General features: G+C 36.8%; 2 protein-coding genes across 12 annotated transcripts in view; one reads left to right on the top strand and one right to left on the bottom strand.

Moving 5' to 3' along the window:
* Nucleotides 1–4,946, top strand: part of yrt (erythrocyte membrane protein band 4.1-like yurt) — a 159,025-nt gene extending 154,079 nt beyond the window's left edge. Inside the window, exons 15-17 of the mRNA XM_045740550.2 lie at nt 338–416; nt 655–1,338; nt 2,637–4,946. Of these exons, the coding sequence (XP_045596506.1) occupies nt 338–416; nt 655–1,338; nt 2,637–2,837 (964 nt within the window). The 3' untranslated portion in view covers nt 2,838–4,946. The remainder of the gene's footprint in view (nt 1–337; nt 417–654; nt 1,339–2,636) is intronic.
* Nucleotides 4,947–6,835: 1,889 nt separating this feature from the next.
* The window catches only part of LOC123757133 (nahoda), a 290,479-nt gene continuing 279,269 nt past the window's right edge, over nt 6,836–18,045 (bottom strand). For 9 of the 11 annotated variants that reach the window (XM_045740555.2, XM_069323679.1, XM_045740557.2 and 6 more), the window contains 2 exons: nt 16,825–16,954; nt 6,836–11,657 (listed from right to left, as the gene is read on the bottom strand). In XM_045740555.2, the coding sequence (XP_045596511.1) occupies nt 11,196–11,657; nt 16,825–16,954 (592 nt within the window). In that variant the 3' untranslated portion in view covers nt 6,836–11,195. Of the gene's footprint in view, nt 12,176–12,492; nt 12,571–16,824; nt 16,955–18,045 lie in introns of all 11 variants that reach the window. The other 2 variants (XM_069323683.1, XM_069323682.1) reach the window with 2 other exon arrangements.

Here is an 18,045-nt window from a genome sequence, read left to right as displayed (position 1 = left end):
TTTTTGTGATCAGTTATTTTACTGCATGAATCATAGAATGAGATTCTGCTGCACATTCCTTGGTATCGCAGGATTTAAAAATTTCACTCAAAATCAATCCTCATTTATGAGCGAGATAATGTATGGCTAAAGCGCTGAAGATTCTTTCTTGTGAATACCATGTGAAGGAGTACTTAGAAAGAAGGACCATTGTAAATATAGTGATCATTTGAGTTTAGTTGCTGCTGTTTGCTTTACATTTTGTAACAGGAGCAGCAGCAACAGTATAATAGTGAGTTGTATTGTTTTACTGTTTGTGTTATCAGTAAGTTGTTAGTGATTGCTGTGTTTGTTTCAGTGGTTCTCTTCCTCGCATGAAGAAAGCTGGTAATACTGATATATGTGGGAATAATGAAGGTGCTACGTTTGTATCTGTGGTGAGTAAGGCCTCGTGTGTTTGATTCCATGAAATTTTATGCTTTTACCATTCATTTGCTTAAGTGCTATTAAAAGTACTGGATTGTTAATTTAATCTGATTGTATTTTCCCTCAGTTTAGTGCTTTTATGTCCTGATTTTTGTTGCTTTAACATTTTGTTTTAGTGAAGTCTGCATCCCAGATTTTGATTGGTATTCATATTGTTTTATTGACACCTTGCTGCTTGATACTACAAAGGGAGGCGACAAGCTGACTTTGTCCCTTGGTGCCGTTGGTGTTGGAGAGAGTGGAAGCAGCATCAATCCTCCCCAACATTTATTGGAGGCATGGGAAGGGAGGGAGCAGCCTGGTGAGGACTCAACACCTCTCCTCAGCCTAGACCCACCAGTTACAGTCACCCACTTCACTACCACCAGCCAGAGTACACCCCTAGATCGTCTCACTCTTCCCTCGAAAGATCTCACCGATTCATCTTCAATTTCATCTACCACCACAAACATCTCTGTCTCTGCCACTAACAGTTTTAACAGTAATCCCTTCAATCCATTTGCATCTAGCATTTTCGGTATGAGCAATCCTTTCAGTTCTGCAAGTAATATAACTAATAATCCCTTCAGTGTGTCTACCACAACTGCCGCTGTCATCATCTCAAACCCCTTTGTGAAGTCCTCCCCTTCCTCCCTGAGCTCCACAACGTCAACCCTGACTGGAAGCAAGCCGGCTTCCAGTAGTGGGGCTGAGGAAGTGCTGGGTAATGGTGAGGTCAACCCTAGTCCTCCTTATTCTCCCTCTGATACTCCGGCCGAAGGTGTTCCATCCCCACCCCACTCACCCCGCTCCTTCACATCATCCACGTCCTCTCAGGCCAGCTCCCCCTCTTCATTTTCACCTGACCAACTGGCAACACACGATACTGATAAAGTAAGTTCCCAATAATTTAATGTATATTTGTTGCTTGTCTGTTCTGACCTGTGTATATGCATGTTTAGTAATGGTGGCTTGATTTTTAGTTGGTTGCATCACCCTTACGACGTGCTAATGCAGCCAAGTATATTAGTGTGACCATAATTTTTATTGCACTAGGATGTTAATATACAAGTATTGTAAAATACATTGAATACAGAAGATAAGTTTATTGGGATAGCAATGTTTATTTACCATTAAATACTTAAAAGAATTCATTATCATATACAGTAGTACAAAACTTGATCATTCTTCTAATGAAGTACTGTAGTAATATAAAATAACATCCATATGTCTGTATGGATATCTTGAGATTAACATATTTTATCAATAAATTAATTTCACCCTTAATATTAATATTTAATATTTTGTAGATAAGATTTTTATAGTCAAGATAGTATTGGTGCATAAGACTTTTGTATATCAAGTGCAGTATATTAAAATAAATTTATATATCGATGCACAAGTTAAAATGTTTGAAAAGTGAACTATATAAGGCATTGTTTTGGTCTTTTATGAACCCTAGATGTGTTACTCAGATGGGTAGAGACATGGTTTGGGTTATATCTGATAAAAAGTAATTAACCTCACACACACATTAAAGTTTCTCAGTTCATTGAACCAAATAATTTTCATGTCTAAAAGGTATCATTCTTGATACAGTTCTCTCTGGCATGTGCAAGTTCTTGAACCTATATCTACATAGTTTCTTGTTCTTCACCCACACTGTTCTTCCTGCACTTGCTTTTACCTTTTCTCTTCAACATCTGTGTACACACACACCCACCCACCCACCCTCACCCACACCCACACACCCACCCCTCTCTCTTATATGATACATATACACTTTTTGCACTGCATAGGAATCTACATTTTCTCTTTCAGTCAGACTTGTTGAATAACTCCAGAAGTTACTACGTACAGTACTTACTGGATATTCACCTCATTCTCAGCCAAGTATTTTTTTGTTTAATACTCTGTTCAAAAGTAATGTTTTTGACATTAGAACAATTATCTTCTTCCAGTAAGATAAGTGATATTTTTATAAAGTCACATAAATATGGCTAGTACAGATCTGGAAATCTCACACTCAATTTACCAACACCTGAATGACATGTTCTGACCTTACCTTACTAAGATATTAATACATGCAGCTATATCTTGTAAAAAACAGGAATAATTTTTGTGGAGGGAAGGGGGAATTGTGAAATATATAATGAAAGTATTATCATCAGGAATGTATCTGTATCCTGCAGGAAACAACCTTTTCGGGAAACCAGCCTGTGACACGATCGGTGTCGTCCACAAGCAACCGCAGCTACACAGTAAGTAAGAGCACCACTAACTCGGCCCTTAGTCAGATGTCTCCTTGGCTGGTGGCTGATCCCCCAACACCTCTACCCTCAAACAAACTGGAGGTCCCCAAGATGCGCACGGTGATAACCACGGAGCTGTAACCACTCCACAGTCAACTTGCACTTTTTTTTTCTTTACACAAGACGTGTGTGTGTAATAAGACTTATTCCTGTCTTAATGATATTTACTTTTCATATTACACAGGAATTGTTGCTTAGAATTCCCATATTATAAAAACAATCCTGATATTTTGTTTGTATAAACAGATGAATATCTTTTATGTAGTTAAAAATATCTTTCCAGTAACTTAAGTTTATCCTTGAAGGGATTGCAGCTATTCCTCAGTATTGTAATGGTAATATGATGTGCCTTCTCAGCCTTTCCATTATAATTAAGATTAACTGTAACTATGTGTATATAGTCATCTCATAATTATCATGCTGAATGGTTAATTGTAATGATCTCGCAAAGTTTTGTCTGGTAGTTTACGTGGAAGTGGAATTTTCTTGGCTGCTGGAATGTGGGTTTTATTATTTAAGTATTAATTACTAGATGCATACCAGCTGGACTGATGATGTGAAGATCTTTAGATACTGAATCATCTCCCTCATCAAGGTTTCAAGTAAAGGATATTTTTTTAAAGGAATTAGTGTGTTTAAGGTTTCATTTAGAAAATTAAAAAGCTTATTAACTTGCTATTTCATACAATATTTAAATTTGATACATTAAGCACTTGATCCGAACTTGAGGATTAGGTCAGAATATTTATTTGTCCATCAAGTTGCATCTGAGTAGTTTTGGGCTTGACCAATGTTTAAAAAAATATAGTCGATATATAATATTTCTTTGTAGATTTAATTGTTATAAATATTAAAAATATTTTAAAATTTTGTTTACACTACGGTATACAAGTTCAAAACCTCTGAACTGTAAATCAAGGGTACTCAACCTATTATAGTTTTGTATAAAGGATCTGTGCAGTCTTGTGATATCCAAAATTATTTGACTAATACTGTATGACTGTTTTGGATAAAATAACCATGTAATCAATGTTGAGAATCGATGATTTACAGGTTCCCTGCGACTGGTAGATATATAAAATGCTATGAGTTTCGTTTGAGATAATTATCTTGGTTGATCTTACAATTAACTATTCCTCATTTAATAGTATCAATGAATATCCTCTACATATATATATATATATAATATTTGGGCTTGTGTGTCAAAAATGCCTTGAAACTTTAAAGCCGGGCCAACTGTAAAAAGTGTTGCTAGTCTTGTGTTGGTGCCAGCTTGCTGTAACACATGCTCCTGGCCCCCCTATCTTTGTATAGGGTATCTTCTTCCTGCACATGTACTTTATATAGCTGTGTTTAGAGGCTCAAAGATGCAAGCTGTCGTTAAATGATGGAGATGCTCAGTGTGCCAAATCCTGTGCAATATTATGTATCAAGCCTTAACAGTAGGTCTTCAGCAAAACACACTTGCTGAATTTCTTCTAAAAAGGCTATAAGTACAATGTGCTTTTCAAACTTTGTCTTAATAAAGGATATGAAGTTGAATGATCTCCAAAAGGAGAATTGTGTTAAAGCTAAGGTGTTAAATTTAATTGTACAAGTTTTTTTTTTCTTTCTTTTTTTAATGCTAATCTCAGGACTTATTGAACAACAGGCAATTTTTCTCCTTATCATTTGGTGGTAGGACTTCAAAAATTGGTATCAGGAGTGCAAGGGGTCTACTGTCCTGACCCAATATGCAGTAGCTGTTGTAGCTGACCCAAGACTATTACAACATATTTTCTTGGCCATGGTATGGACTGCATTCTGATGTAATGCATGCATGTAGACCATATGACTTTATTAATGTAGCATGCAGCACTGCATAATCCCATGTGTGTGTTATTCGTATGAAATAGGACCAATTTAAAATCTGAAATATATTTTTATAGGGTAAATATGCAACAGATGTTACATGATTCAGTTTAATTGCAGCTATAAGTTTTCAAGTGATTACTTCAATTTCCATGATATTGAAAATAAGGCAGAAATACACAGAAGCAAATGTTTGATAATTTTCATCATCATACTGCATTTCATATATTCAATATGTAAACTGTTTAAAGCTATGGCAACTTGGATAACTAACCTCAACAGTGGATATGAGAGTGTGTTGTTTGTACAGTGAGGGTGTAATATATGTGCGTGATATGATTTTTGTGTATTATTTTCTTATAAAATTGTCAAGTCTAGTAACATTTAAGAGAAATTTCAGATGACAAAACAGTGCACCTGATACATGGAAAATTAAACGTCTGAATTATTGACAAATGGCAGAGTAGGACAATGTTTATTACCGACACTAAAGCATGATTTTGCACAAGGACATTGTGTAGTAAAGTAGCAGTAAATGAGTCAAGACAAATTTGTATCACTACTAGGGGGTAACGGTTAATTTCTGGTATGAGTCCAGTTAAGATCATGCCTAGGTATAGCTTACAGTTAGAGCCTGGAATGGTTGTCATCTCTGAGAAATCATCTTCCCGCAACAATGTAGTCTTCACACTATCAGAGCCAAGTTGGACATCAGATACTCATTAGTTCCTTACCAGAACAAACCATATTCACACCACCCACCAGACGTACAATTAAAAAAGTAAAAGTAAGTAATTATCAAAAGAAGGCACCAAACCAGGAAGGCTATGTAGCACCATCAAATGTGCAGAATAATCAGAGGGCGCTAAATATCACCATGGATGCCAATACGAGAACAGAAACACATAAGGCGAACAATATAAAAAAGTATCGGATTCGCCAAAAATTCTATCGAGGGATAGGAAACCGCGAGGGACGGTCGGAAAAAAAGACACACTCGTCCTGGAAGTCAGGACATTCAACAAGGATATGCAAGACTGTAAGAGAGACGATGCAACTTGGACAATAAGGAGCAGGGCGGCGCTCCATTAAGTGACCGTGATTTAAGCATGAATGGGCAATACACAACCTTCTTGCAACCGCAACCCAGAGCCGTTTCCCAACAACAGAGTAGCTTACACCGTCCACAGACTTAGACCCATCGGTTAAGATGGAAACGGAGTGGGAGTGCGAAGAAAAGTGCTCAAGGAAAAGGCGTTTCAGAACTGTAGGAGGGGTAAAAGCTTTAGTGATGCAGGTTAAAGATGTACAAAACTTCGGAACGGGGACTCACCACAGGGGCAAGGAAGGAACAACACAAGGAGAAATATTAGAAATACGAACTGAAAGAGAATCCTGTAAGCGAGATAACCGGACAGAAAGAGAGGTGATGAAGAGGAACAGGAACCACAGGAGGGGTAAAAGTTAAAGCACAACAGTGGCGAGAGGAAGGATTTTGCAAGGACCGCGCAAGATAGCAAAGACAGTAGCGTTCACGGCGGTCCTGGAGAGATAGCAAGCCAATGTCAACATGCAAGCTGAGGACGGGAGTTGAACGAAAGGCACCAGAGCTGAGGCCTAACCCAGTATGGTGCAAAGCATCAAGACAGCGAAGAGTAGAAGCAGCAGACGAGTAAGCAGGGCAACCATAATCGAGTTTAGACAGAACGAGAGAGGAATGTAAAGCGAGGAGAGTGCACCTATCCGCTCCCCAAGAAGTATGGGACAATACCTGAAGGAGGGTAAGGGCCTTAGAGCATTCAACTCTGAGGCAAGAGATGGGGGACAAACGAGTGCCAAAGATTAACGCCAAAAGCTTCCAGTGCCTTTCCTGTTATCCTATCTTGTTTATTAATCTGTTGTTAGGAAATGCATCATAAGCGATTCAGTCTATCCATCCTTTGTACTCTTGTCTTATTTTAGTGACCCTGACAAAGAATTCAAATTTGTTTTAAGCATTATTTTTCCCTCACCGAAGCTTTGTTGTACTTGTTATAAAAATTATCCTCTCATTGAAATTTGGTTTTACATTTGCAGTTCCAGATATTATAATAGCTCTCCCTCTAATTAAATTGCAGATTCTGCAGTATATTTTTCTATTTCCACTGTTGTGTGTACTCACCTTAATGTGCCTGCAGGTCGAGCTTCAGCACATGCATATATAGCATTAGGGCATTATAAATGTTGAACATACAGTAATATTTATTAATACACAAGTACATGATAATGCAATTATGGTGAACAGAGCACTGGTAGTAGACACAATCTCTCTCTCACACACACACACAAAATATATATTTATAAGAAACATACAAATTTAGTAACATCCTGAGAAATAAAAGTGGTATACAGGGAGTTGGGAAGTAATGGCAATATATATGACCCATTGTGATGCCAGGCACAGTATGTACCTTTCTTTAGTTTCAGTGCTTTTTTTTATTCTAGTTTCTTCTAATTCCAGGTACCTCTCCTTTATTCCAGGCACCTTTCTGTAATTCCAGTTGCCTTTCTTATTCTTGGTTTCTCTTTTTAAATTCAGGTACTGTACCTCACTAATTACAAATGCAAATGAATATATTTTAATACACACTTGAAAGTAAATGGTGTATACCAATAAAAAATTATCACCATAAATTGTTGCAATATTGCTGATAAAAGACAAAAAGATAATTGTTCCACTGAATTCAGGGCCGAATCTAACTGCTTTTTGGATCCTAGGTCAAAACAGGTAAACGTGCCCCAACTCTGGTCAGTGTGGCTATTCAAAGACAAAACACATGCACGTAGACAGCTCGTATCATAATAATATCTAATGATTAAATATCAAGGTTATATTATGCCCAGTTTTGCAGATGCATACACTGAGGCCACATTCCTACACTTATATAAGTTTTAACAATGATTCTTGAAACTATAAATTCCTGATAACTAACAGTAAACAATCACTTGTGTATCAAGAATACCTTTTGAATGAATAGTAAATATAAACAAGTAATACCTCTCCTCAGTTGTGTGAAGCATCATGTGAAACGTTGAAAACGTATATGAAAATGTGTACAGTATTGGAATTACATGGAAAAAATAATTGGGCAGTGCTACCAAGTACAGTAACTGATTAGTCAAAGTATTATTTGATATTTGTCCATTTTTATGGTACAAAAAAAAAAGTACTTGTTGGCCCTAGGTCCATGACCTACTTGGCTTATTGGGTAATACGACCCTCACTACATTCTTGTTTGCATGACAACTAACACTCAGTATTAGCTACACATTAAAATATAACTGGCAGCTGTTAGCTCACAGTGCGGTGCTACCTTACCTTGCAATGATTTCGGGGCTTAGTGTCCCACGCGGCCCGGACCAGTCCTCCTCGACCAGGCCTCCTCCTTGTCGGACTGCTTAGACCACTCTCAGACTGCACTGAATCTACTCAGAGCAGTCAGTTCACAACCGAAACATCTCTGGTTATATTCCCATACAGGATGGAGACATTTCGGCATATAGTACTGTATTTCCCTTCACCTGATGTTTCGGCCAACTTAACAGTATATAGGTACTTGGGAGCTAGGAAATTGTTGTGGGTTGCAACCTGAGGAAAGTCAGTCGTTGGTCTAGGAAGATCTTGTCAGGGACTTCCTGTACCCCCAACAATGAGTAAGCCGTATTTTGAATAGTAAAACTACAAATGTAGCTCAGAATGTTTTGAGTTTGTCCCAGTTACATTTCTTGTAAACTGGGACTGTATTACTAGGACTAATTTCTAGCCAGACTATTACTTTAATTGTAAACCAGAAAACAAAAATGGATTCATGGTAGTCAAATTATATGCTACTGTATACCACAACAGGTAATTACAAGTTTTACACACCATTTTCATTATAATTTGAAAATACTTACATGTATTCCATGACAGCACACAACTGATTCAGACCCAGATGAAAACAGAATAAACTACACCACAAAGGGTTCAGCATTATCTTCCATTAACATGTATTAATGCACTAAATATTGCTATTTCTTTATTCTAATGTTTAGCAATCTTATGGAATTATTGACATTGGTTATTTTATTTTGTCCCTATAATGTGCAACATGTGTTTCCAAATTCTGTTTACAAATCCAAAGAATTACTCTCTTATAATACAAAAACGAAAAACTCTACAAATTTAATTATATAAAGTAATGGCATCTATATATGTCAAGAAAGAGATAGAAGGATATCATATAAAAATGAAGAATGCCTTAAGTGAGAGTCCAATGACTTCATACAAAAATATATACATTCATTTATTACTAATGAAAATATTAGTGATATACACAGTTGGACCACATACTGTAGTGATATATACACAGTTGGACCACATACTGTAGTGATATACACAGTTGGATCATATACTGTGTTGTTATACACATAGCAGACCATACAGAGATATACACATCATCAGACCACATTAGCAAAGACAGAGTGCAAGTTTTATGCACTATTTACACAATACTACTCAAACCCCAAAAGTTATATAAAAGTATCCACTAAGTACTGAAAAAAAGGTTACCTTTTGAGTGTATTAAACAGTGGTCATCACAAACTGCTATGGATATCATCTGATATTACGGTATTAGAAAAGCAACATTATTATTATTACAAGAGAATATATTAATATTTTAAATATCTTACTACTCTCATGCACCAGTTTAGCATTTAAATATTACATGCACAGTCATTATAGATGTTCACTGATGTTAGATAAGAATCATAGGGGGCTTGTAATGAAATCATGATAAACAAATTACACAACAGTTCAGGACGTCGGTTCAACTATGTCAAAAATACTGTTCATCATTTAGGTATCTAGCCCTATGAAGTTCTCACATAAACACGGGAAACAGCATTTAGTACCAGTGGAACCATCAAGCGGATATGATACACACACCAGAATTGACTTTATCAGAATAAGCTATTTCATCTAGTATTTTCTTGTTCATGAGTTGCTGCATTAAGTATGACAATATTTAACAAGCAATACAGTATTTAAAAAAAAAAAGGGATGGGGCTACCCCTCCCCCCATCCCTTTTTTTGCAGACAGGCAGTCTTTCCAAAATATAAATACACTCCTAAAGATGAATTTGGGGTCATGTTTATAATATTGTTAAATACAGTATACTTTTAAAAATGTACTTAGTTGTATGCACTTAAGCACAACGACGGTGGCCGTAAATGTTTATAGTATTACAAGTCATTATCCAGTCATATTATGTACAATAAATGTGCTTGCATGCTGTATGCAATTTGAGTATACAGTATATACAGTGAATTCCTTAGACAATACATCTGAATTACTCATTTATACAAATCTACATCTGAAAAATTCAAATAATGGCACACTGACTATTCCAGCAAGAGCAACATCTGCTTGTATATTAGAATAATAAATATTAGCCATCAAAAAATACTTGCAATGCTGTGTGTTTATACTTCATGATTTAAGTAGAGTACGTCACTTCTGCCAACAGCGGGAGAACTTGGACTTACACACTACTTGTCCACCAGTCTCGCTGTGTTTTACCTCCCGCAGTGCTATACGTTTATCACTGTTATTCGTTACTTGATACACACACCTCTTTTCTCTTGAGCAATTTTGTCCAATATATTTTCTATATAGATTAATTAAAACACACTTTATACATATTTTAGAAGTAAACCTAGTAAGTGAAAATTGGATTTCTACATATCTCATTGAACCTATAATCTCTAATAATCTATTGATAGTTTTGCAAAGAAATATAATACTGTAATACAGTAGGTTTAAAAGGAGGTGAAAAAGTTAAAGAAAAACAAACAAAATAGAATATTTATTTTGAACAGACAAATTTTAATATTATCAGTAAGCATGACAAATTTGTGCCTATATTTAACTACTTACTTCATGCAAGTCAAATTAACAATACAGGAGCAAATATTGTATTTTTACTGGCAATATTACATTTCAAATTTATGGAGTAAATTGTCTCCTTTTAATGCAAATTTACAGAGCTTATAAAAAAATATCTCAAAGTATGTATCCATAATAAAATATATGGATGCACATCATCTGATGCAATGATAACAGTTGAAAGCCTTGCCTACTGTTACAGGTGTCCTAACATTCTCCAAGTAGCTACACATAGTATCACAGTAAAAACATACAAAGTCACACATGAGTATGCCAATATGTTATGAGTATACTAATTCCCATGGAATGGGATGATATGTTCCCTGGGAGGACAGTTTGTGTGGGGACACAAGTCACTTTGGAGTGAGCATATAAATTAACTCTGCTAAGTGGCCAACACTTGGCATTAACTCCTCATGCTGAGACAACAATTCTCTGAGAGCTCCTGCCTCACGACACCAGCCTGCTGCGTTACCATAACAATCTCCCTTTCCCTAACAACAATGATATTTTATGTCAAGTTTCAAATAACATTTTATTATATTTAACTGCTCAAAAAGTTTACATTAAAGATATTATTCAGTAATTTTATACATCAATGATAAAATTCACGTCTCGGTTATTTGGACTGGTTATAATCAACATACACACGAACAACTTCTCCTGAATATTTGCGCTGAGATGGAAGGTAGTAGAAATCTGGAGTCATATCTTGCATGGCAGCATTGTAAGACGGTAGAGAAGAGGATGCTGTAGAGCCACGGGGGAGTGAATAAGTTCCCCGTGGGTCGGGACGTGTCTGAGGGGCGTTGCGCGGGCGTTGAAGTGAACGTGTGTCCCCACCATAGCCTCCTGGATGCTGACCAGGATGCCCTTGATGGCCATTTGCCCCTCCATTATATCCATTATTTTGGCCATTAGATTTACCATACGAGCCACGAGGAATACTAGGACGTGCAGAGCCATTGCTCCCCTGACGACGAGAATTCACTCCATTCTCCTCAGTTTCAAAACTCTCATAGGCATAATTCATGTTGCCCTGGCTATAGTCCTTCCAGCCTGAGTTGGTGATTAAACGCTCCTAGTAAGAAATATTCACTTGTCAGTGTTAACAACAAGGGCTCTCGCATACTTTTTTTTTTTACAATTAAGTGTATACTGCTTTTATATAATTTAGGGTTTAGTGTGCCAGTGACATTACCTTTATAACCAGAAATAAATGTTACTTCAACCCATAATACAGCTATTATAAAATAGAACCTACAGCTAGTATAATGTTAAACTAAGAATTAGATACACACTACATATCTGCCCACCACCTTAGTCATTAATCCTCCAGTATTACAAGTGGTGATACTACTAGTCAGGAACATAGCCAGGGTTCTCAGTACTCAGTGGTGTGCCTGTCTTTACTGGGCTGGAATTAGCTGAGTGGTAAGACAGTGTAGCAGATGAGTGAAATCCACTCTTTGGAGAAAGTGGCTTAGCGGGATACAATTGCAGAGGTTCAACCTGTGCCGACACCAGGCCCACTTGTCTGCCAGAGCGAACACCATTACCAGCAGGAGCCACCATTGCAGCCGCAGGCGGAGGTCCAACCTATATGGTACCAAGCCCAGAAGAACGAAGACCAACAGGGACCAAGGACAGGTAAGCAGGTAAGGGAGAAAGGAAACTAGTTAGTACACAGTACAACAGGATTAATTAACTGTGATAGTTCTAGTTCAGGCATAAGATTTTCATCAAGTTTTGAAGTTCCCAAGAGTGAAGTTGTTAGTTATTGTGACAGGTACAGTAGCTATCTACAGCAACCGTAATTCATCACCTAAACTCATGCACCTTTATACATTCAACTACACTTTTGAGCGGAGCCCATGTTGTAAGCTGGTAGTATGGAAATATGTGTTGTGTCCTACCCATCAACAGTATGTGGAACTTTCAACACCGGTTCAATGGAATTCTGTCTCCGCACACAATGTTGAATGTGCCAACAACTGGAAATGAAGCATCATACTCAGCTGTGTTGCATATCTGTTACACTTTATGCATTGAAAAACATGACAAGTTTTTGTGAAAATATACACATGTTTGATATATAATACATTAAATAATATACTGTAGGAGTTGTTTAAATATGCATATAGCAAGTAACTAATTATAAAAGTGAATGATATTTGCAAAAATAATAATTTACTTAGATTTTGAAGCTTTCTTGAAGAAAATAAGCAATATCCAGTACACTCATGCATTAGACAAAGAAGACAAGCCTGGCAGACATGGTAGATAAAATAGGGATAAACAGGCAAGCAGACAAATATACTGTTATACAAAAACATTTATACAAACAGGTACATACGTAGGCAATCAAACAAATGTATACAGGCAGGCATATGCACACACACACACACACACACACACACACACACACACACACACACACACACACACACACACACACCCATATCTTAAGAAGCATATCAACAAATTGGAAAAGGTGCAAAGACATGCCACTAAGTGGCTCCCAGAACTGAAGGACAAGAGCTACAAGGTAAAGTTAGAGGCATTAAATATGCCAAAACTAGAAGATAAAAGAAAAGGAGACGATATAATCACTACGTACAAAATGGTAACATGAATCAATAAAATTGATAGGGAAGAATTCTTGAGACCTGGAACTTCAAGAACAAGAGGTCATAGATTTAAACTAACTAAACAAAGCTGCCAAAGAAAATTCACTTTCGCAAACAGTGGTAGATGGTTGGAACAAGCTACGTGAGAAGGTGGTGGAGGACAGAACCGTCAGTAGTTTCAAAGCATTATATGACAGAGTGCTGGGAAGACGGAACACCAAGAGCGTAGCTCTCATCCTGTAACTACACTTAGGTAATTACACACACACACACACTTCTCACTAAGTGAGAAGGTCGTGGAGGCCAACACTCAGTAGATTCAAAGTGTTATATGACAAAGAGTACTGAAATGATGGGATACCACAAGTGTAGCTCTCATCCTGTAACTACACTTAGCTAATTACACACACACAAACATTTAGGCAGACAGTTACATTCCTACTGTATGTATAGGCAGGCATGCATACACACATGACAATGAGTACTGGGAAGACAGGACATTATAAGCATAGCTCTCATCCTGTAACTACACTTAGGCAATTACACACACACAAACTGTGTGTGTATGTATGTATGTATGCAGAAGGGCCAGAGATTTGCCACAGGGCTGGAACCAGTACTGGCAATATAAGATCTGTGCTTTGAGAACAGGCTCATAGAGATGAACCTATATTCTGAATAGAAAAAAGATCCAGAGATGTAGTAAGAACATAAAAGATACTGAGATCAACAAAATGGACAAGGAATGACTGAGATGACAATTAGTAGGACTGGAGGATACGGAAACTTGTAACACATATGAAATACATAAAGCCAGGAAGCATTTCTTTAGTATATGAGTATGACAAGTAGTAGTCATAGTAATATGTGGAAAGAACTAAGGGGAGAGGTCATTCCAATTCAATCCACAGCTTTAAATTTAGATATAATATTCATAATAAATTGAAAGCAGTGTTGTGAGAGAGCTAAGAGCTAATCATCCCTACCTGCAAGCACAATAGGTAAGAGAACATGGATAAGAACACACAATATGAGGTACAGCTCAGAGCTTAATCTTACTCCGTGAAGACACTGACAGGTAAGCACTCATGCATAAATGTGTACATACATAAACAAAAATACAATAAGCAGATTTCTTCAACAAAAGCTGTTAGGCAATGGTGTTGGATATTCAACACTTGTATGCACAGAGACAGTTGGCAAACTAAACTGTTTGGTGAAGAGCCCGCACTTCACGTTACTCACTAAATGACAGAAATACAGGCTACATGTACTATATACAGTTATGTGATTATTGATGAAGGTTGATGCAAGTCCTTTAAATACCAACAGGATGATGGAAGAAGTCAGAGCCAACACAACCTTCCTTTAGCTGAATTAAATTATTATCACGAGATATAACTTGTTCTGTACTTCAGTGGGGCGGCGGTGAACTACAATGGTTACTTAAGTACAAGCTTTATATGCATGGCATTAATAATTAAAAAACTATTTTAATTCAGTATTCTATGAAATTATTCCAGTCTTTTACTATTATACAATAGTCTACTTGTTTAACTTTATCCTAATGAGTATCTTTTACAAGAGAACAAGGAGGTCCATGTATTATCTGATCCATCAACAAATTCATTCACACTTCACATAATATAATTTCTACATATCTTCTAATTGATTTTGTAGAGGACACACTTATATACATTGTCATCCTTATATATATATATATATACGTATCCACCGAGTCATCCTTCGATAAACCACTCTCAGCTTCCACATAATGTGATCTGTGTACACATTTCTTTCACGTTTCCTAAGTGTTCACTATATAACATATAGTCTACTCTCATGCATCCTAAGTGGTCACTGTACAACACACAGTGTCTTACACTTCACTGTACAATGCTGCAATGATTTCATGTGCCAGAAAGATCTATTTATGCAATCTACATTAGTGACACTGCTGATAATGCCATAAACCATATTAGATCTGTGTATGACACAAACAACCTGTCCTCTTACAAATTACATCTGTATTTGGCCGTTTGCCTGTATGGCCAAAAATGGATGTAATTTGAAAATGAAAAATAATTGAAAATAAATTTAGTTTTCTTTATCTAAAACAGCAAGTTTAGGGTCCTCTGATAGGTTAGGAGGGTAGGAAGTTCTCTTAAGGTTTCAAAATGTCATGAAAACCGTTAATTGAAAGTTTCCTCTCCTAACCTAACCAAGTAAGCTGGAGGACTCACAGAAAACGAGATAGTAAGTCACTTTCGTGAGCCGATTTCATTTAAAATTATGTTCATTTTTGGCCATAGCGCGCAAACGAGCGAAAAGCGACATTATTTTAAGAGGACGGGTTGCACAAAGATCTACAGGAAAATAATATAGCAGCCTTGCATAAGAATCTACCCAATCATCACAAATAATCAAAGGACTGACAGAATTTTCACTACTGAAAAATCCACGATCACAAATCAGGGTCATAACAATATGCACCACAGCAACTATACTGACAACAGTGTCTTGTAACACACTGAAAAAGAGAGAAGAATGTTGACCTTTGTACTCCCCCGCCTGAACTACTATATCAACCACAAACACCTCACTCACAACAATAAATTATTGCAATGGAAAATATTCAGCACAGAACCATAAAAATTATTCCAGAACTAAGTCAACTCTCATACATACTGGGAAAGGCTTAGGGCTAAAGGACTAGCAAACCCCACATTGAAGACATGGCAGAGCTGATCTTAAGATACATAAAAATGCTGAACAAGTTAGAAGACATTAATCAATCATTCGAAAGGTTCAGTGTGACATACAAGAAGCAATAGTTACAAGTTCACACCCATATGGTGTAAACCCATGTAATTACATTACATTACATTATATAATAATGTAATTGTAACCCAACCAAGCTGTAAAAACTGTAAGAGTACACAGAAAAATCACCATATGTGATTTCTCTGTGTATTGAAAGGTACACAGAGATAGAATTACTGGATGATAGAGCCAGAGTGCCTGGGGGGGAATTGTGTCAAACCCTGGTTCAGCTTCAGTGGAACCCTCAGGAATCCTCGAGGGTGAAGTAACACCCCAGGTTCCAATTCTTTTGACCATCCCGTGGCATGGTCATCTAAAGCGTGCATCTCTGAATACCGAGCGCATAGGTTCAAATCCTCATCACGGCCCCTGTAGATTTTCTAACTGTAACAGTGTTAAAGTTCAAAATACAACTAGAAAAACTTGTCAACAGAATGGGAAACCTTCAACAAGCCACTGGCTTCCTATCAGTGACATAGCCATTAGAATTATTGGCTGTCAGGCAAATCGGTTGCTGTTCCTTCCAACACCACTCGTCACACTTCTCGTGTTCAGTAATTTATCCTCCTCCTCCTGTGATAATATTCTGGCTTTACATTATTCAAACCACTCATCCTCCATCCATACCAACAACTAATATCATACTTTTAAGAGTAAAAGAAAGTTACACACCATAGTCACTACCTTGCGTAATTCATTTAAATAAAATAAATGTGTAACCTCAATCAAGGCCCGTAACACCAAAATATAAAAAAAGGGGAGATGAAATAGATGCATTTGGTTATTTTTGCTCACCTTAGTGCTAACAGGAGGGGTCTTGTTTTTCTTGCTTCTGGCAATCATGACGATGGCCTGTATGAGAGCGATCACCACCAATGCTACCACCACACCTATGATGATCCATATCTTGTTGGCCTTCAGGAACCTATAAGTAAAATCCTATATAGAGGCAGCATGAGGAATGTACAAGTAAAAAGGTATTTAAGAGTAATGTAGATTCCCGAGACTTCATGTAAAAATATTAACATGGAGAATGCAAAGGTGGAAGTTAGAAATTATAATAACAGCTTTAGTAACAAAGGAAATGCTAATTAAAAATTAAGACAATGCAGCAAACTTAGAATAAATATCGAGAGGAATTGATCAAAATAACAGTATGCAAATGGGTATGGCAGCAGGAGTGCAGAAATAAACCCTTCCACTGTTAAAAGGTTTTTGTTTATGACCCCAGTACAGTACCCACATAATGTGATCTGGCACCCACATCATCCTAATCATTCTTGGTATGAACTGATTTAGTACTGGAATGATTTTTGTCATGCTGTGTTGAACATAGCAGATTTATTTATTTATTTATTTATTTATATACAAGAAGGTACATTGGGTTAGAGAGAATACATAGCATAGTATTTACAATCTTGTAAAGCCACTAGTACGCGCAGCATTTCGGGCAGGTCCTTAATCTAACAGATAATTTTAAGTATGTAAATTCTAGCAGAATTAAGCAGTTGTCTAACCATTTGTGGAGTTCATGTTCTCTGTAAGGCCTCAATATTGTTTGTGCTTCCTACTTTACCATAGATCTTAAGTGTCATCTGCAAATCTGATGATATGCTTTGTAATATTTTATTTTTATCATTGATGTATGTGACAAAAAGTGTTGGGCCCAAGACAGAACAACATTTTTCCAGTCAGATTCATTTCCATTAAGGACGACCCTTTGCTTCCTTTCATCTAAGTATTATTTTATCCATTCTAGTATTTTCCCATTTATTCCATGTGGTTGCAATTTCCTTGCCAGTGTTTCATGTGGAACTTTATCAAAAACTTTAGTACAGTATACTACATCTACTGGAAGTTCTTTGTCAAGTTAGGTAGTGGAATAAAGTGCATACAACTATATACTGTACAAGGAAGGAGAGAACAAAACAGTGGGTACCTTTTCAACCATAGGGTTATAAAAACCTCCTACCTGCTGAAGCCATTAATGCAGTCATTACTTCAGAATAAAATCCA

The sequence above is a fragment of the Procambarus clarkii genome, chromosome 13 (genome assembly GCF_040958095.1).
Source record: "Procambarus clarkii isolate CNS0578487 chromosome 13, FALCON_Pclarkii_2.0, whole genome shotgun sequence".
Classification (NCBI taxonomy): domain Eukaryota; kingdom Metazoa; phylum Arthropoda; class Malacostraca; order Decapoda; family Cambaridae; genus Procambarus; species Procambarus clarkii.
The sequence above is the reverse complement of the archived record's forward strand: the minus strand, read 5'-3'. Positions and strand labels throughout refer to the sequence as shown.